This window comes from Semicossyphus pulcher, unplaced genomic scaffold (genome assembly GCF_022749685.1).
Source record: "Semicossyphus pulcher isolate SPU_LCO1_2020_fin unplaced genomic scaffold, fSemPul1.0.p SCAF_16, whole genome shotgun sequence".
In the NCBI taxonomy this organism is placed as follows: domain Eukaryota; kingdom Metazoa; phylum Chordata; class Actinopteri; order Labriformes; family Labridae; genus Semicossyphus; species Semicossyphus pulcher.
This window is the reverse complement of record NW_027211670.1, coordinates 26,322,506-26,347,500: the sequence shown is the minus strand read 5'-3', so window position 1 is coordinate 26,347,500 and position 24,995 is coordinate 26,322,506. Positions and strand designations below refer to the sequence as shown.

At 46.0% G+C, this 24,995-nt stretch overlaps 1 protein-coding gene across 1 annotated transcript in view; it reads right to left on the bottom strand.

Moving 5' to 3' along the window:
• The window catches only part of ankfn1a (ankyrin repeat and fibronectin type III domain containing 1a), an 89,958-nt gene that overhangs the window by 19,043 nt on the left and 45,920 nt on the right, over window positions 1–24,995 (bottom strand). The window contains exons 7-14 of the mRNA XM_069664355.1: window positions 18,971–19,096; window positions 13,506–13,701; window positions 9,041–9,251; window positions 4,464–4,658; window positions 3,659–3,772; window positions 3,095–3,192; window positions 1,949–2,039; window positions 313–420 (exon numbers count right to left, since the gene is read on the bottom strand). Of these exons, the coding sequence (XP_069520456.1) occupies window positions 313–420; window positions 1,949–2,039; window positions 3,095–3,192; window positions 3,659–3,772; window positions 4,464–4,658; window positions 9,041–9,251; window positions 13,506–13,701; window positions 18,971–19,096 (1,139 nt within the window). The remainder of the gene's footprint in view (window positions 1–312; window positions 421–1,948; window positions 2,040–3,094; window positions 3,193–3,658; window positions 3,773–4,463; window positions 4,659–9,040; window positions 9,252–13,505; window positions 13,702–18,970; window positions 19,097–24,995) is intronic.

The following is a 24,995-nucleotide window of genomic DNA, read 5'->3' as shown; positions in this document are numbered from 1 at the left end:
TCGGCAGGTGAAGCAGAAACACTGGGTCCAAACAGAGCCTGGTCCTGTTCTGGTCCTTTACAAGTGAATTAGCTCACTGATTAGCTCCCACTAGCACAGCTGACCCAGACCTTCACACTTTGACCTGATGATGTCACATGAGACAGTCAGACTGTTTGTTAAGAGATGTAAGAAGACTAACGTTTGCTAGAAGCTCCACCTCGTTCACCAGCGAATCATTTGAGTCGATGTTAACACGAAAAACAGATCAGAATCATAAAGACAGCAGAGAGAGAGACGCACTGTGTTCCTGTCGTGTTTTCAGAGACTCACCTCCGCAGCAGTAGTGTGTGTGTGTCGCTCGGACCTGCTGCAGCAGACGCTCCATGGCCTCGATGTGGCCCCGCCTCCTGGGCTCCCGGCCGTCGCTCTCCCTCCAGTCTGAGCGATAAAACAGAGACGAGTTCACAGACGTGTTTAAGTTGAATCAGACAGAACATGTTCACATCAGCAGCATCTGTCTGAAGTTAAAACCGTCTGCGGAGTTTAAAATCCTAAAACACGAGACGTCACTCTGCACGGATCCTGAAGATGCAGCGAGTGTCCAAAACAACAGGAAGTCATCGTGTGTCTGTAATCAATACGAGTTAAAGATGAAAACACAAAGAGATAAAAAACTGTCTGAATCAGACACAAACACACAGTAACTATGGAGACCCTGTGACCTCTAGCGCCACCATCAGGCTGACATGAGCGGGACAGCCTTCGGAGGAAATAATGGATTTCAAGTATTTCAGAGTCGAATTCATGTTTCCACTCTTTGTTCTCTTTTTCTGCCTCTTTATACACCCACACATGTTCAGTCCTCTGCTCACACACACACACACACACACACACACACTCTAACACACACACACACACACACACTCTAACACACACAGCTCAAGGCTCAGGCTCTTGAATGTGCCGAGAGAAAGAGAGTCGTGACGGACAGATGAATCTGATGTTCCAACCCGAGGACCTCGAACAGAACGAGAACATTCAGATGATTCACCGCTGACCACAGGAAGCACACGCCGTGTCACTTCCTGTTTTATGTAGCTTCTCAAACAGAGAGCGTAGGTGTGCTGAAAACTGGGACGTGATCATCGTACAATCCTCGTCAGTGGGACGTAAACTGAGGTGGATTTTTTAGGCCCTTTTTCCCCTCCTGCTTCCCGCCTTTCTCGGTGTGTCTTCATTGAGGATGACCTTTGACCTGCAGCTTCTTTTACAGTCATGCATCATCTGTTCAGTTCCTGAGAGAAGATCCTGAGCAGGTTTACTGGAAGATGCAGAGTCTGAAATCCTCCAACCTGACCTGATCCTTAAACCTCGTCTGAGTTCCTTTCAACTCCTCAATCCTATAAAAACGCTCTCTGTCGGACTGATCGATGACCTGCTGCTGGTCAAAGGTCGGTCAAACTTTATCCTGTGTGTCGTTAAAATCTGGAGATCAATTTCATCACAACTGACCAGTTTTAATTTATCGAGTGAACATCATGCAGGATGCCTCCTCTGTGGACCGTGAAGGATGGAGCAATAAATAAAGTCTAGGGCTTCAACTAATAACTACTAAATGGTTCGGCTTTTTAATGTAGATCTAAAAATAGTAGAAAACTTCATCAAAACAACCAAAGACTTTAATAAAGATGCAACACAGAGAAAAGAAACGGCGAGGCTGAAACAGGAACCTGATGTTCCTCATAAGGTCCTAAAAGTTTAACGTGTGGACGCAGAGTGACGCCGTGTTCTCCGCAGCACGGCTGGTCAACACTTAGATTCAGTAAATGAACATATCGAGTCAGTCGTGGTTTACGGCTGCAGAAAGACAAGAAGCATGTTTCAGTCTCTGCAGCGACAAAGTGAATCTGCAGTCTGTTCTGGACGTTCGGACCGGCAGCTGTAATCAGGAGTGTGAAGAACTCACTGGAAGGAGCAGCAGACGGAGGCAGGGAGGAGGCAGGAGGACCCCAGCCCCTCATGTTGTACGCCGACACTCGGACGTAGTAAAGACGACCCTGAAACAGAAACGGGTCAGATCAGACAGCAGCTGCAACTTCCTGTTAGAGACACAGAGAGCCGGCCGTCACAGCGCTTAGAGGCTGGAGGCGTCCACAGACTTATGTCCACATAGTGAACACTGTTAGTGCTGAGGTAAGCCCCTAATGTGATGAAGTGTCATGTGACAGCAGGCATGTTGCTACGGGCTGTGGTGACTCTTTGAAGGAAGGAGGAGAGGAGGAGAAGAGGAGGTGCAGGAGGAGGAGAGGAGGAGGAGAGGAGGTGCAGGAGGAGGACAGGAGGAGAGGAGGAGGTGCAGGAGGAGGAGAAGAGGAGGAGAGGAGGATGTGCAGGAGGAGGACAGGAGGAGAGGAGGAGGTGCAGGAGGAGAACAGGAGGAGAGGAGGAGGTGCAGGAGGAGGAGAAGAGGAGGAGAGGAGGATGTGCAGGAGGAGGACAGGAGGAGAGGAGGAGGTGCAGGAGGAGAACAGGAGGAGAGGAGGAGGTGCAGACGGAGGAAGAGGAGGAGAGGAGGATGTGCAGGAGGAGGAGAGGAGGAGGAGAGGAGGTGCAGGAGGAGGACAGGAGGAGAGGAGGAGGTGCAGGAGGAGGAGAAGAGGAGGAGAGGAGGATGTGCAGGAGGAGGACAGGAGGAGAGGAGGAGGTGCAGGAGGAGAACAGGAGGAGAGGAGGAGGTGCAGGAGGAGGAGAAGAGGAGGAGAGGAGGTGCAGGAGGAGGACAGGAGGAGAGGAGGAGGTGCAGGAGGAGGAGAAGAGGAGGAGAGGAGGATGTGCAGGAGGAGGACAGGAGGAGAGGAGGAGGTGCAGGAGGAGAACAGGAGGAGAGGAGGAGGTGCAGGAGGAGGAGAAGAGGAGGAGAGGAGGATGTGCAGGAGGAGGACAGGAGGAGAGGAGGAGGTGCAGGAGGAGAACAGGAGGAGAGGAGGAGGTGCAGGAGGAGGAAGAGGAGGAGAGGAGGATGTGCAGGAGGAGGACAGGAGGAGAGGAGGAGGTGCAGGAGGAGAACAGGAGGAGAGGAGGAGGTGCAGGAGGAGGAAGAGGATGCTGTTACCGTGCTGAGGCCGCTGATGATGCACTTCAGGCTCTGCAGATTATCCAACAACATCTCTCCAGCAAGCAGAGAGAAATCCTTCAGGCAGCTCCACTCCACTACACACACACACACACACACACACACACACACACACAGACACACACACACACACACACACACACACAGACACACACAGACACACACACACACACACACACACACACACACACACAGACACACACAGACACACACACACACACACACACACACACACACAGACACACACACACACACACACAGACACACACACACACACACACAGACACACACACACAGACACACACACAGACACACACACACACACACACACACACACACACACAGGTTAAGCACCCACACGGTGTCAACAGTAAACGTTGTCTTTCATTAAAAAATCAATAGTTCCTCCTGAGACGAGGAAATCATCGTTAACCTTCTGAGACCAGAGCCTCAGGCGTCTCACCCTCTCATCCCGTCTCTCTCTCTACCTGTCTGTCTCTACTCTCTCTCCCACCTGTCTCTCTGTTTGCCTGCCTGTCTCACCTCTGTATTTGGTCACCACCGTGGAGTTGAGACACTGCGGCTCCTGGAAGGTGACGGTCAGTGTGGTGCTACTGCTCACGCTCAGACGGACCATAGACGGGGCCTCCGGGGCACCTGAGCAGGGGCACAACAGATAAAGCAGGTCACACTTACAGGGTGTGAAACTGTCCAGTAGTTCACATGCATGAAAAAAAAACAATGTTTGATTTATGCTCTTCAAAATAAAAGCCCTTAAAGTGCTGCTTTGTTTCTTGTGATGCTCTGCAGGTGCTCTCCCCTTCCTGTCTGATCCCTGCTCGTGTAACTTCTGTTCATTCCAAATTAAATCTGTAATGAGTCTGAGAATGTCAAACACATTACACCTCTGCTGCTGCGTTTGATCATTAAGTGCTGCAGCAGGAAACCGGAGGTCATCACTTTAAATGACTCTGAATAAAAAGCTTTGAGGACTTCAGCGCCCGGAGGAGGAAATCACATCTGAGAGTGTCTGAAGGAGGCACGGGGAGGAAGAGGAGCCTTGCACAATGTGAAGACTTTATCTCAAAGGGATGAAATGAAACCTCCTTTATCCTCTCACCTGTCAGCCTGAGCCCTGCAGGCGCTCGGTCACACATAGTTACTGTTTAAATCCTGAACCATCAGTCTGCTGAGTGCAGCTTCAAGTGGCCGTCGTTTGTTTAGGCTGCTTTAAATAAAGCTTCTTCAAAATGGTACACACACACGCACGCACGCACGCACGCACGCACACACGCACACACGCACACACACACACACACACACACACACACACAGGTGTATGACTGACGTGCGTGCTGGAAGCCCGTCCTCATGCGCTTGTACAGCTTGCTCCTCCACTCCCAGGCTCTCAGCTGTTTGTCCTTCTGACACGCCTCCAGCGACAGCCCATCTCTCTGCGCCTGAGCCGCCAGGTCGCCCGCTCGCCGCTCCGCCTCCTCCACCAGAGAGCTCAGGTGAGCCTCCCGACTCACCACACTCACAACTACAACACAGAGAGAGAGAGAGAGGTGTGCTGAGACTAAGAGAAGTTATAGTTATCAAGTGAAACCGTTTTAATCATTCTTATTGTTTTGGATTATTTCATCTCTCTCTTTCCAAACAAATTAAAGACGTCCTCTGATGTTGATACAACATTACAGACCTCAGACGACATCTCGACTTCCTGTTGAAGAAACATTTTGAGATGAACACAAAACAAAGCGTTGTGTGTCTGTGACGTTTTAAAGGCTGTCACAGACTGAAAAGAGCAAAGATGGCTGCCAGAAAAAGATCTACAGCGAAGAGCCACGTGTGTCGTCCTGTCAGAGATCACACTCTGAGCTCTTCCTCGTGGACACAGAGCTGCGTGTGTGTGTGTTTAATGAAAGAAGGAGTGTGTGGAGGAGTGTGAGCTGCAGGTTCAAGGCCGGAGGAGGCGGACGGTCGGACATGTTTCAGCAGACAAAGAGAGACGCAGCGGAGTCCACGTGAGAGCAGAGAGAAAGAACACAGCGAGGACAAAACACGAGACCATAAAAGGAGCAGCGTCGGACGCCACGGGGAGGACGAGGAGAGGACGCGTACGACTGCAGAGGAAAAACATTCAACTGTCTTTACTTTAAAGATGTTTAATATAATATATGTTTATGTATATATAATAATGTGCAATCATTTTAACTAATCTTCTAAACACACGTTTCATGGCTCCTTAATGATCCCTGTGCTCTCCTCCAGTTTAAATAAAGTTCTGACACTTTGAACGTGTCTGAAAAAGAAGGTAAAATAAAGGTCTGCTGATCCGCGAGGTCGGCCCGTTCAAATCCATCAGGGAGCAGCCATGTCCCACAGGCTGACGTGTCACTTCCTGTGGGCTCGGCCTGTCAGAGCCGGCTAGCTGCTAACGGCTGCTAATTGAGCAGGCTGTAAATGAGCGTGCTGCTGCGTGAGGAGGAGACGCTCACACAGACGCTCACACAGGAACACATTGTCTGAGAGGGGGGACGGGGAGGGTTTAAATACAGAGCCACACTCCCCTCAGGGGCCCCGAGGCCTCGTAAATTAACACACAGGCTACGTAGGTGAGCTCAGACACACACACACACACACACACACACACACACACACACACACACACACACACACACACACACACACACACACACACACACACACACACACACACACACACACACACACACACACACAGCTGTTTTTTCTGTATTTCTCGGAGAACCTGACACCAGTGATCCGCTAACGAACACAATAATGAAATATGTTAACGTTTGCATATTTCCCACGCTGTGCGTCTAATCTGTCTGTCAAAAAACCAGCCATGCATTCCTGTAACTGGGTAACAGGTGTGAAGGTGGTGATGAACTTAGTCTGTCACTCTCTGCTTCAGACTCTGAGCGCGCTCACAGAAAAAAGGAGCAACGCTTCCTCTGCTCAGAGAGGAGCGATCAGCGGCTGCCTGTCAGTCACACTGATGTGGTGTCTACATCGCTCATTTCCTGTTTGGATGATCTGCTGAAATTCAAAGTCTTAATTTGACCAAACAGGTAAATACAAGAAGACGGACACTGCAGGGAAGACTGACTGAATCTGAAGTAGCTGCCTAAATGAACAGAGCCCGACACGACTGCAGCCGAGGAGGACCTGGAGGGAGGACGTGTTTATGCTTCCTCGTGTCTGTCCGAGCTGCAGACTCACTTTAGGATGAAGGATTATTGAACCACTGAGTGCACCTGTCTTGTTCCTGTTAATTCAGCTTGTTCCGGTCTGTTTGTTGTTTGTGTGGAGCGTGTAGATGCTGCTGTCTCGGTCGGATTCCTTTGTGAAACAGACAGAGAACATCCTGCTCAGAGCTTTGACTCTCACCATGAAATAAACGATAAGCATCGAGAGGTTTTGGCTTTTTCTGGGAGCTGTTATGTCGTGTCTGAAACATGACTGAGAAGCATCTTTATGGAAAGTGAAACCTGACTCTGTCTTCTCGTCTTGGTCATGATGACAGCTGAGATCATTTTATCACCACTCAGAGCTCGTCTGCGTCCCCGTTTGAACCATTATTATAATTAAAGTCAGCGCTCTGCTGCCTCACGCGCTCCGCTTCTCCTGCAGTCCATGTTTATCACAGCGATCGTTTCCACTGACTTTAAAATGATGAGGTTATAGATGAAACACAAACATGATGCAGTCTCATAGGATAACTACCCACAGTGTCTGAAGCTGTTAGACCAGTGAGCTCCAAGCACGCACAGGCAGCTGGGAGGTGTAGTTGATATAAGCCTGCGTAAAAAGATCTTTAAAACAATATATAAAAGCTCAAGCGTAACTTAGAGAAGCTGCACAGAGCTCAGGTACATGAAGCCATTAAAGATACTACAGGAAATGACATCACAATAAGCTGAGGTAGGAGACCCTGCAGATCTATGAGAACATAGTTTAGTACCATCTCTCAAAAACCATAAAGTACAAACTGTTTCTACGTTCACAAATGTTTGATGTTAATTTAACAAAATCTCACAAACAGCTCAGATGTTTGTTTTTCATTTCCACCACAATGTCAATACTCACACACACACACACACACACACACACTCTCTCTCTCTAATGGAAAGTGAGCAGCGCACACACACACACACACACACACACACGCCGTGCTGTCAGGCCAGGCTGACTGATTTACTCGGCTCTTGAGGAATGACATAAACAGAGCAGCAGCTCCGGAGGGAAAACAGCCCCTCTGTTTACTCTCTGTTTGTTTACAACCAGGGCATCGAACCGCCGCCCAGAGCCCGGCCCGCCGCACGGGGAGCCCTCGCCGTCGCGGCCCCCCTGCCCCCCCTCGGCACAATAAATCACTTAGAGGTAATGGCCCCGGCGTTACACGCATCATTGGAACAGTTAAACCATTAAACGACAAACCTCGTTAAAGCTGGTCAGCAGGGAGGCACGCAGGAGGCCCCACCGCTGTAAAGTGGCCACTGTTTTACCCCCAACACACACACACACACACACACACACACACACACACACACAGCCAGACAGAGGGGGCTGACAGGGGCTCAGTAGTAAGGTAAGAACCACCTGTCTTTGGAGGGTTTTTGGAGGACAACAGGGGGACTGATGGAGGTGTGTGTGTGTGTGTGTGTGTGTGTGTGTGTGTGTGGGTGTGTGTGTGCGTGTGTACAGGGAGAGGGGGGAGGAGGAGGGGGAGGAGTTTGAAGGAGGGGGATAGCGGGCTCATTCAGGCTCCAGGTAGAGGAGACCCAGACTGGGCTGCAGACACAAACACAGACCCTGTCTGATCCACAGGAACACACACACGCATACACACACACACACACACACACACACACGCACGCACGCATGTGCACACGCACACACATGCACGCGCACACACACACACGCACGCACGCACACACACACACACACACACACACACACGCACACACACACACACACACACACACACACACACACACACACACACACACACACACACACACACACACACACACACACACACACTTTTAAACAGACACAAACCAGGAGGAATAAAAGCTTCTTTCTAATATATTAATTAATGACATTATTAATATGAATGTAAATGATTAAAATACGCGAGTTAAAAACAGGTAGAAATACTTTCATCTTCCTTTGTTTTGTGGTAACTATGGTAACCATCATGCACATCAGCATGAACACTGGACAGAGCGATCACAGTAACAACCTGCTGTTATGTGACAGTTCTCTGTGACGGCAGGGAGGATCAATAATAATCAACAATCCCAGCAGCCTCACAAACAGAGCAGCGGACGGCCATCAGTGGCTGCTTCATTATGTCGGGCTGAAAAAGAACAACGTGTTTGTGTGAATCGATCGGCCTGTCAGCTGGAGCCAGGAGTTACAGTCTGAATGACATGAACGTCCACACAGACGCTCACCTGGAGAAGACCAGTCAGAGGCTCAGAAACACAGCCACATGTTCTTCCTGCTGCTGCATGTTTAGAGCTCACACGTCACATTTCACTTTCATGTGTCTGCAGCTAAAAGGGACGCTAGCGGACGACAGGAACGCCCCAAATGATGCAGGTATGTGCGACTCTCTCTGTACTAAAGAGCTTCCTTCAGTCATATTAAGGAAACTGTTACAGCAGGTGTTTTATCCTGAAGGAGTTCTGATTATCAAAAAGTTCGAGAGATCAGGGAGTGTCCTCGTGTTTCAGTCCTTCAGCGTACATCGAACAAGAACACAAGTGTCTCAGTTTGACGGCATCTTTCTCATTAAGCCTCCTAACATCTTTAAAACACCACAACAAACACACATCACGCGTGGACGAACAGAAACACATAGCTCCGCCCCCTCCCGGTCGTACTCACAGTGCGGGCTCTCCTTGCCGCCGGCCTTCAGCAGCAGCTTGGCGATGGGCGTGTTGTTGGTCATGATGGCGATGTCGAGCGGCGTCAGGCCCTGGCTGTTGGGCGTGTTCAGGTCCAGCTCCTCGGCTGAGAACTGGTACAGGAGGATCTGCACCGTGTCCAGGTCCTGCTGCTCCACCGCCTCGAAGATGCAGTCGCTGCCCTGCATCGTCTGCACGGGAGAACAACGCTCACTTTAAAGACACACTGCAGGATTTCATGATACAAAGACCTCTGAGACAGGAAGCACGGGCAGATACAAGTCACCACTTTTTATTCTATTCTTTGTTTTTCCATGTTGATCCATTTTTTTCAGGTTCTCTGTAAAGTTAAAGTCGTGGATCTCTGAGATGTATTACTGCCACTGTCTGGAGTGGAGGGCAACCACAGGAGTGGACTCAGAGCGGGTAGGGACATTTGTGCACAAACTGAAGGCTCTTTAAAAATACTCGTTCCACTTGTTTGTTCAAAGAGGTGTTTAAAAAAAATAAGACCGGTCAGGATGATCACATCACTACTAAAGACACACCTGCAGTTACAGCTTTTGACCACAGAGGGCAACAAAGAGAACAAGATCTTCCATGTAAAGTATATCTCTCTTTGAAGTACTTTAGTAACTGTACCCAGAGTCCATCTTCATCTTCATCACACAGCTCTGCTTCAAACAATAAACTAAACCTCAGGTGTGTTCAAAGCAGAAAAGTAACTCCTCACAGAAACAAGCCTGCTGTTCTCTGTGTCGGCAGAGAGGATCAATAATCACAGCAGCTTCACGTAAAGAGCAGCAGACTTTCTACTAATGGTTGCTTCATCATTTCAGGCTGAAAAAGAGCAATGTGTTTGTGCTCAACAAGAATCAATCAGCCTGTCAGCTCGAACCAGGAGTTCTATAGTTACAGAGCATGACGAGAACAATCGGTGTCTCTGCTCGAGTTTCCATAAGAGGGACAAACTGTCCTGAACAGGCCTTCACCACCGGTTACTGATGATTTCTGTTCTTGATTCATCTGCTGAGTTTCTACCATTATTTGCATCATCGTTTCAAAAAGTTGTGAAATATGTCCAAAGTAACGTCTTAAAATTCTTCTTTTGCCAAACCAACGTTTCATAACAAAGATTCTTCATTTACAAAAGAAAACGAGCAGCAACTCTTTAGATGTAAGAAGCTAATGTTTGACTTTGTGTCCTGACAGAGCGTCCTCCTTTCCGTCTCTGCAGACTCAGAAAGCTCAGAAAGCTCAGAATACTTGAATCCTTTCAGCAGTTATTTCATCAGATGACGTTTTGTTTTGAAGAGTGAGCAGCAGCTCTGTTTGAAGCCTCTTCACTTCAGCTATACCACAGAGGGGTCGAATATAGATCAAACATGCCGACTGTACAGCGAGCTGTGACCTCTGTGCATTAGAGCAGGTTCACCTTTAACTACAAAGCCTCTAACACAGCATACAGACAGGTGTGTGCAGCTGCAGGTGTTTTTACTGTAACTTTTCCATTTCTCCTTTAACCTCCTCTTCATTCTGTGTGTCATGTTTTAAACCAAACCACCAGGGTAACCTCTGATTGTGATTCTGGTTTAGTGAAGTCATTGTGACCGCTTTAGATTTAACAAACAGCGTACTCTCCCTCTCCTCCTCCATCCCTCCTCCTCCTCCCTGTCTGCCTCTTTCTTTTATGTTTGCTGTTGTGTCTGGTCTGTAAATGTCACACACACACACACACACACACACACACACACACACACCTGACCTGTAACACTCCTGATAAATCTGAGCGACAGAATGATTGTCAGAACGAGAGAGTGAGAGCTCTTCATCCTCCAGCAGAGCATCCGCCTCCTCCGAACAATCACCGAGGATCTGTTTCTAACTGACTAACAGAAACTTCAGCAGGTTGAGACTCTGATTTCATGATGTAACCATGAAACTGTGAAGCAGCAGATTGAATCAGAGACGTGAGGGATGGAGGGGCGCAGAGTTCAGCCTCTGGAGACACGGATGTTAACAGGATTAGTGAAGAACTAAACCAGATCTCTATTGACCGCTCTGTCGGACACAAGCAGCCTGACAGGGTTTCACCAGAGTCTGAGGAGGATCTCAGACAGTTTGACCTCCTACACACCATCAGAAATAAACCTGAACAACATGAATCAAAGGAAACATTCATACTTTCAAAATAAAATCCTGTGGAGCTCCCGTCTACTCGACTGTTTGGTGAAGGTGATCATAAAATCAGTCCCAGCTGTCTGAGATACTTCTCATCATTATGTTCAGAAAAAAATCACACATTAAAGTTCATTGATGCTAACATTTGACAGCCAATAGGAGCGCTCTCTGGAATACCAAACAGGAAGCAGCAAACCGGGTAAACATGGAGGGGACTCAGTGGAGGGCACCAGAGTTGTGCTGTGTTCGAAATCAGATACTACATACTACATACTACATATACTGATACTACATACTACATACTGTATACTGCATACTACATACTATACTAATGACTGCATATACTGATACTACATACTACATACTGTATACTGCATACTACATACTATACTGCATACTGTATACTGCATACTATACTACATACTGCATACTGCATACTATACTACATACTACATACTGCATATACTGATACTGCATACTATACTACATACTACATACTGCATACTATACTACATACTACATACTGCATACTATACTACATACTACATACTGCATACTACATACTATACTACATACTGCATACTATACTACATACTACATACTGCATACTATACTACATACTACATACTGCATACTGCATACTATACTACATACTGCATACTATACTACATACTACATACTATACTACATACTGCATGTACTGATACTGCATATTACATACTATAATACATACTACATACTGCATACTATACTACATACTATATACTGCATATACTGATACTGCATACTACATACTATACTACATACTGCATGTACTGATACTGCATATTACATACTATAATACATACTACATACTGCATACTATACTGCATACTACATATTATACTGCATACTACATACTATACTGCATACTGCATATACTGATACTGCATACTGCATACTATACTACATACTGCATACTATACTACATACTACATACTGCATACTGCATACTATACTACATACTACATACTGTATACTGCATACTGTATACTATACTAAATACTGCATACATACTGCATACTACATACTACATACTGCATACTGCATACTACATACTACATACTACATACTGCATACTGCATACTACATACTACATACTACATACTGCAAACTGCATACTGTATACTGCATACTGTATACTATACTACATACTGCATACTGCGTTGGGCGGTAGTCTGTAGTACGGAGCTGTTCACGTGTGTTTTGCAGTATGCTACGCCAGGTGCCAATTTTCGGTTTTGGAAAAAGGAAGAAAAATAACAGCCTGCCATAGCAAAAAGCTGCTTCTTTAGCTATAGCGCCCCCTTCTGCTGGAATGCTGCTGCTGTCCGTCATTTCAACTGCCACTGTGACGTTCCAGCACTTTGCATTGTGGGATACAGCAGGGGAGGCAGACGGGTCCGATGCATCCTGGAGATTGTTTCCAAATCAGTACGACATCCAGGTATTTGTTGGCAAACTGCACATTTTGCTGTTGTTTGTATACTGCATACTACACTTAGGCCACATCCGTATGTGCTGCTAGTGTAGTAATGCATTTCAAATACAGCAATAGACTCTCGCTAACTGTTAGCACACAGTGTTAGCACGGCAGCATTTAGCTCCAGTGACCCAGAGAAAGTCTGAAGGAAGAAAGAAATGTCTCGATGTGTTCTGGGACTAAAATGTCTTTAGATGTGAGAGAGGGCCGAACATCACAGAGCTGTTAGTTCATTCAAACACTGTTCATCCACACTAACCATTTCCTGCAGCTCCTTCAAAGTAAAAGCCTGAAAACAAAGCTGAAGCAGCTGCCGAAGGTGTGACGTTATTTGATGATTTATTTGAGTTAGAAAACCAGGATGACGGGATGATTTTATTTCTTCTTTAACAGGAAAGTAAATACATTCTGCTTCTATCTGGTTTGATATCTTTCTGTCTGGTTTTGGACAAAACGATCATTTTAAAAATGTCAGCGTGAGCTCAGGGAAACTGTTTAATAACCTTTTAAAGGCCAAATGTTTGACTGATAAATCTAATCATCAGATCAATCGAAAATGAAAACAATCACTTCCTGCAGCTACAGGTGAGGAGAGACTATAACAGATGTTTACAACAGACAGTTTGGGTAATTATTTCACCGTTACTGTTCATTTCCTCTTCCAGCTGAGTTGACGCGCATCATGATTCACTACAAACACAGGTGACACCTTCCTCCTCCTCTTCCTCTCTGTCAGACTCACCGAGGCTTTGCGCAGGCGGTCCGTCTTGCTGAAGAAGTAGGTGTCTTCGAAGGAGGAGGTGCTTCCTCGCAGCTTCTCTGACAGGTTCCTGTAGAGACGCTTGGCGGCGCTCGGGGAGGCGGGACCACCTGGACACTTCCTGGTCTGAGACAACTGCAGGTTCTGCATCTGCTGGGTCATGACTACCGGGAGGCGTCTGAGGGGAGGGGACAGAGAGGAGAGATAGTAGAGTGTTAAAACCTCTGTGTGAAGGTCTGTAATCTGCAGAAACATCTGTGGATCTGTGAGTGACAGAAGAGAGGCGACTGAGGGAGGGTCAGGAAAGCAGCGAGAAGAAGAAAAGGATGAGGCCGTGCAGGAAGGACTTTTAGCCTCTGTTCATGGAGCCCCAGCTGAGCTACCTTGGCATTATATTTCATGCTAATACAACATAAAACCTTGTTCTCATCGCATACAAACTTGAAGCAGACAAACAGCATCCTTCTCCAGTCCTTTGTGTTTCACTCCAAGTGAAGATATCAGGAGTGCAAGCAGAGAACAAACAGAAATCCTCCTCACATGTCTTCACCTGTGCTCCTCAGCCTCGTGTCTCTCTGTGTGATATAACATGACTGCATCGGAGGGTTTGGACATGTAGAAGGAATGAAACCCAGCGTGAGCTTAATGACCCGTCTCTCTGCTGCTGTCGGCTGTCTCACTGTCACCAATGATTGCTTCATTTTGTCGTCCAGAGCATTAATGACCCCCGTCGCCCCCCCCGGTCTGCGCTCACTCTCTGCAACACGCTCGGACAAATACAACATGTCAGTGAAATGACAGGACTGTCAAAAGCAGCTTCTGTGGGGGGTTTGATGGAGGATAGCAAAAGGGGAGAGACCGACCTGAGATCAGTTACAGACACATGACAGGAGAGGGGGGAGGGGTCTTTATAAGATGGTCCAGGAGCTGATAGAAAGCTGCTGCTCTGTGACTCCAACACTAAACTGTATCAAACAAAGATGAAGCAGGAGCCAGAGTGGGTGTTGCTGAGAGCAAACGCTAAGCTATAAAAGCTAATGGCTAATTCATTAGCTGCTACTGAGCGAGTTTACCATCGTGTTCCCACAGAATGAGATTGTATCTGTGGTGCTAGCTGACCACAGTTTTGTATTTAATCGAGAGACTGTGGGACGTAGCAGACTCGCTGCTCCCTCGCCCACATCTCTGTAGCTCGTCTTCTCTGCAGGAAAATCCAACAACAGTCCTGACTCCCATCAACAAACAAATCAATGCATGACAAACACTGAGCGAGCTAACAAGCAGGTATGGTGAGCACAGACACAGATAGCTGCTTATCGGTGCTAACATATAAATACAATAATAAAAACAGTGTGTGAGACGTGTTGGACGGTCTGTTCGTCCAATAAAGCGCACACACAGATTATCTGTCTGATATTTACATGAACAAATCTCCAAAAGGCTCCAACAGCACAAACACGGCCCAGAGGTTACGTTCAGTGACTGAGTTAGCTGAGGGGACACCTAGCAGACAGCTAGCAGCTCCTAGCTGTCACTCAAAGAGGCCCCGCCCCTAATGCTGCATCACTTTAAGCCTTAATATAATGTAAACAGGTGAGCTGTATAAAGATTCTCCCCGTACAGTTGTCATGAAGAGAGAAATGAGCTATAGAGACCCAAACTGTTTTTTGTACCAGGCTGTAAACATGTTTATTTCTGCTGTAAAGTTTAACATGGGGCTCTATGGGGACTGACTCACTGCTGGAGACAGCCTCAAGTGGACACCAGAGGAACTGCAGGCTTTGGGACTTCCACTTCCTTCTGTTGAGATGCTGATGTGTGTTTTCTCGTTTCCTTTCGAAACGTTTCTGTGCTGTTACATGAGGATAAATATCCTGAATTTCCCCCCAGGGCATCAATAAAGGATTATCTTAGCTTATAAAATGGGGTTATTTCTGGTCACATGCATCACACACACACACACACGCGCACACACACCATAATTCTTTGTGTAGCAGCTCTTGATGTGAAGCACTTGTCTGTAGCTGCAGGAAACACACCGGCAGCGTGCGGTCATTAGGACTCGGATGATGATGATTGCCGCTTCAGCTGATTTTTCTGCTCTCAGACCAGCAGGAGACGACACGCTGCGCCTGATTGGCTCTCTCACTAATGACACCTCACAGGTGAAGGTTTACTCTGCTCTGAAACTGATCCAAACGGAGATCAGGATGATTATTATGGTTCAGTGCAGATTTATTATTCAATCAGATTTACATGTTAAAAACCATCAGGTAATCTTCCTAGCACTGACGCGCTGCGTTCCCTGTAATGCCTCTTTGTCCACCCACGTAGAAAGTAACTAATGAGGTACTTCTTACATTATGATTAGTATTATTACTATTATGGCTCCAACAGCCATATTGTTTCTGTTCTTAATATTCTTCCTCTTCTTTCTGATTTGCATCTACTTGAAAAGAGCTGGGTCGGATCATTCAGGGGATCTGCACACGCCCCTCAACCAATAACCCGTTACAGGATGCAGTGCTTGCATTGTGACGGACAGGTCAGGCCCACAGTGGGGAAAATATCACAGATTTCATGATACTAATATTTTAGTCCCGTCTTGTTGACGAAACAAGAAATACTTGTCGGAGTTTTTCTGATCAATGATCTGTTTTTTGCTCGTCAACGCCTCATCTTCGTCACGGAAAAAAGGTCGCAAACATTTAGTGTCATAATTTCCGCTAAAGAAATCATCTGAAGAAGAATCAGATGAATCAGAATCATCAAGAATCATTTACAGACTTCCAGCAGGGGGCGACTCCACTGGCTGCAAAAAGAAGAGTGATCCTATAGAAGTCTATGAGAACATGCTCCTCCTCCTCTCCTGATGTATTCCCTCAGTAGGTAGGTGTAGCAAAGTGTATCCACCCTCTCTTACTGTCACTTCTGGTGCCCAAAAACCAAGATGGCGACAACTAAAACACCAAACTCAAGGCTCATAAATAGATTACACAAACCAACAGGTGACTTCATGGTGGTTACGTCCATGCTTATTTACAGTCTATGCCTAAAAGGTGTGTAGAACAGCCCTGCAGCATGCTGGGACATCAGGTGTAAACACTGGTATTCTGCTGTGCAGTAATGAATTTAATCTGTGTGACTTGTGTGATTATGTAATGAGTGTTTGGTTGATAAAATGAGACACAGTTTATCATCAGCTGCACCTGCAGGCGTAGGCGTGCCTGAACATCAGCTGCAGACGTGCGAACGATCGGTTCACAGCTGCTCCTCTCCTGTGTTCACGTTTAACGCTGTGAATCGACGCCCTGCTCTGAGACTGACAGGCAACACGTCTCATTGTGTGTTGGAAATCTGCTCCAGTTAAACATAATTGGGTTCATCCTACAAATTGATACAAATATCAATACGATATCGATACGGTCCGACCCCCCACATCTGCACGTCTTACTGTCACTGCCGGGAGAGACGAGAGGCTGATTCACACAGAACAAACTGCTGTGATGATTGTGCTGTTCAGAGTGACAGTCAACACACCGGAGGCATCAGGACAGAGTGTTCCCTGAAATATTCATGGAGCACAACAACAGACTCATTTCCCCTTCACGACCACTCAATATTTAACAGCCTGCTTTCTGATATCATTTCATCTGCAGGGACTTAAAGCTGCATTCATCTTAAAGAAATGGTCAATAATCAGCGCTCAGGGTCCCCAGAGAGACCTTTAACACGAAACACACACACACGAAAGAACCTGCACAAAGGGAATAAAATAAAACCTTTTAAAGAGATGATGAACATTAAATCTGTTAGAAGAGATTATTTTTAAAGTGAAACCATTACTTCAGCTTCAGAAGAAGTGAATGAATGAATAACTGAACTTACAGCGTAAAACCGCTAAGCTACAGAGAACTGTAGTTAAACTACTACCGCTGTTACCGCCCCACACTGCACGGTATCACTTGTTTGGAGCGACCCTCCACTGTGGCTGGTAAATGAAGCACTGCACAAAAACACCCACATTTGGCGAGTGCTTAATTTCCAACCCTGACCTAACTTTTTTAACATTTTCCAGCAGGGAGTGTTATCGAACTCGTTTAATATCTGAGGCTTTAATTGCTCTTTCAAAAGCGATAAAATGTCACAAGCTGCTTGTGAGCCAGCTCTCCTTATCTTATCTCCCAAAAGACGTCTGCGTCCCTGTGAGTGATCTGCGTATCAACCCTCCACACAAAAATAACAAAGTTCATCTGACCAGTAAAACTGTGAGACAAGATCACAGTCGAGAAGGGGCGGGACCAATACCACACAGACCTTCCTCACATCCATCTTGTATAACCGCTGAACAACAACGACAATGGAGGAGACTATTGTGCCGACACTTTTACTTGTGTGTCTGTTTCATCACAACAAGACGCAACCAAAGCGTCACAAATGCTCCCTGCTGGCCGTTTACAGAGGCCTGATACACGTTGGTTACCACACAGCCTGACTAATGTGACTGAAGACATACCCGTCATTTCTGGGCTCCATTGTATTCAGGTCTGGATGTGTGTTTTAGTAAGTTCACCACGAGAAAATCCAACACTTACAAAGTTGTTTAGAGAAAAGTAGTGACAGTGGCCAAAGTGTTCAGGATTTCATAACCTGAGATAAGACACGATAAAGTCAAAGCAGACAGGATCCCAGACGGACACACGCACGCACGCACGCACGCACACACGGCTTGCTGGGAAATTGGCTGCAGGTATTACATTCATATCTGTTCACCCCAAACACAGTCGGGGTCAGCAGGTCCACCACGGCTCTAAATCACAGCTGCAGGGTTATTACACTGCTGCTAACCATGGAAACAGCACAAACCGACCGGCAGGCTCTGTTAGCAGGTAACTGAGCGTCCAAACAGGAGTGCACACAGGTAGACAGGTGGGAGCAGAGACCAACAGGTGAGCCGTCACATTGTTTTATTTAAGCAGAATTATTATTGTTGTCTGGATGATAAATGAGATTTAAAAAAATATTTTCTGTTAATCACATTTTTCATTTAAGTCATTTTGATGCATGTCTCTAAAGACTACAATACCCATGAGCCTCTGCTGCTGTTGCTATGGTGAAGAAGGCCCGTCAGAGGTGAGAATCAGAGCTGCAGCTTCATTGAAGAATATGAGACCGAAACACCATCATCCAAAAGCAAACAAGTTACAAATCTCTTTTACCAGGTGTCTACAAAGCTCAGTGATTGGCTGCTTGTAGCTGAAATGCTCCATGGGATTTGTAGTTCACTTTACCCTTTAAGCTTTTTATGTTCACAGGCTTCCTGTAGCTTTGACTTTTACAGAAAAAAATTATATTTTTTAAAACTTGTTGGAGCATTATTTGTTGAGTAATGATGCTCTCGGACTGGCCAAGGCTGCAGGTGTGTGTGTGTGTGTGTGCATCCTTACCTGTCCAGGCTCAGTGAGGATCGGGGGATTCCCGCGTAAATCAGGGGCTTCAGGTCTTTGATCAGAGCATCTCCTGCCGGCCTCTGGTTCAACCTCTGAGCCAACCGGGAGAGCTTACTGTCTGACCTGCATACACACACACGCACACGCACACACACACACACACACACACACACACACACACACACACAGAGAAAAATAAGGATAGATAAGCACCTGAGGACGATAAATCCACAGCTGAAAAAATCCAGTGCATAAGCGACAAAAAGAGAGAGAGGCGGTGCTCAGCAGGCGCTTCCAGGTGAAAGCTCACCAGATGGAGCAGAAACAGGTCTGACAGAAGATGTGCACAAAGTTTCACACCTTTCTGCCTGTGTTCAGAGTCCAATCATCCAGCTTTTACTTTGAAAAACCAAAGAATTCAGAAATTCTTCTTTTGCATCCTCGCTCTGTCGTGTCAAACTGTCACCATCACAGTGTTTCCCAGAAACAGAAGCTGCTGCTGTTACAATACGACTGAGACGCGATTATTTTAGACATCATTTAATAAACATTCAAGTCTATCAAACGTCTTCTTTAGGGTTTTAATTTCTCCTTTTCCAGTATGAGCCACAGGGGCTGAAGGACCCGACTGCAGTCTGACCTCATGCTGGACTGCAGAAAAATTCAGCAAGGCAGACGAGAACGTTGCTCCAAACAGTCCAGCTGGGCTTAAACTGGATCCCAGTCCCTCCAGTACTGCTCCACAATCCTGCACCAGAACCAATATCCAAAGGAACTGCTCTGTTTAGCAGACCCAATGAGACACCTGTCGGATAAGGAGGCAGGGAAGTTGTTCCCAAGCTGTAGAAGTACACTTAAATTGCCGTATGATTAAAAGTGAAAATTCTGCCCTCAGATACTCACGAGAAACACGGGAAGTCAATAACTCCGAGGAAGTACAACAGGCTGTTCAGCAGCAGATCTACCCCAGTGTGCGAGTCTCCTCCGCTGGGATAAATCTCTCTGTCTGATGCCTCCTGGCTGCCTCCAGCTCTCTGGAGCTCTGGATCATCTCCAGAGGGGGGGCAGAGACTCCGGCAGCCCCCCACAGAAGATGCTCGATCCTGGGTCTGAGAGCAAGAGAGCGCCTGGTGTCTGTCTGCTCCCTACTGTGGAGCTCCTGCTCTGAATGACTGTACTGAACACCTGTTCAGCAGTGAACGCATCGCGACGCATCGGTACGCACGCACACACACACACACACACACACACAGCAGAGAGAGAGAGAGAGAGAGAGAGAGAGAGTGAATGAGCGGTCGAGAGAGAGAGAAATAATGAGATTGAAGAAGAGCGTATAACAGGGCTTGGTGTGTGTGTGTGCGTGTGTGCTTTGCTGGGGGGGAGGTTGGTAGTTGGTGTGCCCAGTGATATAAAAGGCAAACACACACACACACTCACACACCCTATAGCGACTATGTAAACCCTGATGGAGGAGGGGCCCCAGCTTCAGATTCTTTGAAAAGAACATAAAGCAGGCGAGCGAGGGGAGGTGACAGTGTGAGGAGGTGAGAGAGACAGAGAAGGAGAATAAATCTACGAAGAGGAAACAACAGTCACGGCTGCTAATAATAAAAATGAATCAGAAATTATGAAATGTAATAAATTCTGGATTTCTGATGATGGTTCTGCAGAATATTTGTTGTCAGGTTGTTTGAAGTCACGACTTCCTGCTAAAGAGAAGAAAAAATATATGACAATATTTGATGATTGTTTTTATTTTTTTGCTTGATTAACTAGGTGTAAAAATGTTATATTATTATTATTATTATTATTTTGTATTAATGATAAAAAGATGTAATGATATTGATGTTTTATGTTGACAATACAGATTTGTGGTTTTAGTATTATCAAGAAGATTAATCGTCACTGATTATTGTCCATGACAGAAAAATAATAATAAAAAACAAATCTTAAGAACAAGAAGCACCTGGAAGCTCCACCCACTTTTAAACTCAACAGGAAATAAAAAAAACCCCATTTAGAATAAAAAATTAAAGCCAACAGAATGTAACCAACTGACGGAATGTAACCAACTGTCAGAATGTAACCAACTGACGGAATGTAACCAACTGTCAGAATGTGACCAACTGACGGAATGTAACCAACTGTCAGAATGTAACCAACTGACGGAATGTAACCAACTGTCAGAATGTAACCAACTGACGGAACGTAACCAACTGACGGAATGTAACCAACTGACGGAATGTAACCAACTGACAGAATGTAATCAACTGACGGAATGTAACCAACTGTCGGAATGTAACCAACTGACGGAATGTAACCAACTGTCAGAATGTAACCAACTGACGGAATGTAACCAACTGTCAGAATGTAACCAACTGACGGAATGTAACCAACTGTCAGAATGTAACCAACTGACGGAATGTAACCAACTGACGGAATGTAACCAACTGTCAGAATGTAACCAACTGACGGAACGTAACCAACTGACGGAATGTAACCAACTGACGGAATGTAACCAACTGACAGAATGTAACCAACTGACGGAATGTAACCAACTGTCAGAATGTAACCAACTGACGGAATGTAACCAACTGACGGAATGTAACCAACTGTCGGAATGTAACCAACTGATGGAACGTAACCAACTGACGGAACGTAACCAACTGACGGAACGTAACCAACTGTCAGAATGTAACCAACTGACAGAATGTAACCAACTGACAGAATGTAACCAACTGACGGAATGTAACCAACTGTCAGAATGTAACCAACTGACGGAACGTAACCAACTGACGGAACGTAACCAACTGACGGAACGTAACCAACTGACGGAATGTAATCAACTGACGGAATGTAACCAACTGTCAGAATGTAACCAACTGACGGAACGTAACCAACTGACGGAATGTAACCAATTGACGGAATGTAACCAACTGACGGAACGTAACCAACTGACAGAATGTAACCAACTGACGGAACGTAACCAACTGACAGAATGTAACCAACTGACGGAACGTAACCAACTGACGGAACGTAACCAACTGTCAGAATGTAACCAACTGACGGAATGTAACCAACTGACAGAATGTAACCAACTGACGGAATGTAACCAACTGACGGAATGTAACCAACTGACGGAACGTAACCAACTGACGGAATGTAACCAACTGACAGAATGTAACCAACTGTCAGAATGTAATCAACTGACAGAATGTAACCAACTGTCAGAATGTAACCAACTGACGGAATGTAACCAACTGACGGAACGTAACCAACTGACAGAATGTAATCAACTGACGGAATGTAACCAACTGACGGAATGTAACCAACTGTCAGAATGTAACCAACTGACGGAACGTAACCAACTGTCGGAATGTAACCAACTGACGGAACGTAACCAACTGTCAGAATGTAACCAACTGACAGAATGTAACCAACTGACAGAATGTAACCAACTGACGGAATGTAACCAACTGTCAGAATGTAACCAACTGACGGAACGTAACCAACTGACGGAACGTAACCAACTGACGGAACGTAACCAACTGACAGAATGTAACCAACTGTCAGAATGTAATCAACTGACAGAATGTAACCAACTGTCAGAATGTAACCAACTGACGGAATGTAACCAACTGACGGAACGTAACCAACTGACAGAATGTAATCAACTGACGGAACGTAACCAACTGTCGGAATGTAACCAACTGACGGAACGTAACCAACTGTCAGAATGTAACCAACTGACAGAATGTAACCAACTGACAGAATGTAACCAACTGACGGAATGTAACCAACTGTCAGAATGTAACCAACTGACGGAACGTAACCAACTGACGGAACGTAACCAACTGACGGAACGTAACCAACTGACAGAATGTAACCAACTGTCAGAATGTAATCAACTGACAGAATGTAACCAACTGTCAGAATGTAACCAACTGACGGAATGTAACCAACTGACGGAACGTAACCAACTGTCAGAATGTAACCAACTGACGGAATGTAACCAACTGACGGAACGTAACCAACTGACAGAATGTAATCAACTGACGGAATGTAACCAACTGACGGAATGTAACCAACTGTCAGAATGTAACCAACTGACGGAACGTAACCAACTGTCGGAATGTAACCAACTGACGGAACGTAACCAACTGTCAGAATGTAACCAACTGACAGAATGTAACCAACTGACGGAATGTAACCAACTGACGGAATGTAACCAACTGTCAGAATGTAACCAACTGACGGAACGTAACCAACTGACGGAACGTAACCAACTGACGGAACGTAACCAACTGACAGAATGTAACCAACTGTCAGAATGTAATCAACTGACAGAATGTAACCAACTGTCAGAATGTAACCAACTGACGGAATGTAACCAACTGACGGAACGTAACCAACTGACAGAATGTAATCAACTGACGGAACGTAACCAACTGTCGGAATGTAACCAACTGACGGAACGTAACCAACTGTCAGAATGTAACCAACTGACAGAATGTAACCAACTGACGGAATGTAACCAACTGACGGAATGTAACCAACTGTCAGAATGTAACCAACTGACGGAACGTAACCAACTGACGGAACGTAACCAACTGACGGAACGTAACCAACTGACAGAATGTAACCAACTGTCAGAATGTAATCAACTGACAGAATGTAACCAACTGTCGGAATGTAACCAACTGACGGAACGTAACCAACTGTCAGAATGTAACCAACTGACAGAATGTAACCAACTGACAGAATGTAACCAACTGACGGAATGTAACCAACTGTCAGAATGTAACCAACTGACGGAACGTAACCAACTGACGGAACGTAACCAACTGACGGAACGTAACCAACTGACAGAATGTAACCAACTGTCAGAATGTAATCAACTGACAGAATGTAACCAACTGTCAGAATGTAACCAACTGACGGAATGTAACCAACTGACGGAACGTAACCAACTGACAGAATGTAATCAACTGACAGAATGTAACCAACTGTCAGAATGTAACCAACTGACAGAATGTAACCAACTGTCAGAATGTAACCAACTGACGGAATGTAACCAACTGACGGAACGTAACCAACTGACGGAACGTAACCAACTGTCAGAATGTAACCAACTGACGGAACGTAACCAACTGACAGAATGTAACCAACTGTCAGAATGTAACCAACTGACGGAATGTAACCAACTGACGGAATGTAACCAACTGACGGAATGTAACCAACTGTCAGAATGTAACCAACTGACGGAATGTAACCAACTGTCAGAATGTAACCAACTGATGGAACGTAACCAGCTGTCAGAATGTAACCAACTGACAGAATGTAACCAGCTGTCAGAATGTAACCAACTGATGGAACGTAACCAACTGACAGAATTTAACCAACTGATGGAACATAACCAACTGTCAGAATGTAACCAACTGACAGAATGTAACCAACTGACTGGAATACATGGTTCTCTGCTGCTTGCTTATAAAACAACAACCTGACCTAACAACTCCAGTGAGAGTCACTAACTCAATCAAGAGTATAAGAGTCATGTAAGATCTACAACAGAGATAAAAGTCAGTCTCAGTCTATCACAGACACAGTCTGCTACAGAGATGGACCCAAGACAGAATCCTGCAATGGAGGCTGGATGTGCTGCTCCTCAGAGTGCTCCAAATCCTCCTGCTGAGGTCTGCTACCTGCAAGAAGCCCTTCATGGTGCTCACAGAGTGATCGAAAACCTACAGGAGCAGATGGACAGAGATGGCATGACATGGACACATGAAAGGCTGTGCCACAAGGTTCACAATGGATAGCACTGGGTGAACAGGCTGGAGGGGCTCAAGACGAACTTCAGAGTAGCCTCGAGACTGTCTCAAAACAAAAGTCTGAGATCTATCGCCTTCAGACCAGCCTCAAGTTCAAGGATGAGCAGATGGAGGCTGCCCAGCGACTGATCAAGGAGCAGATGGAGAAGATGGCTGCCCGTCTGGAAGCAGAGAAGCAGAAAGTCTCT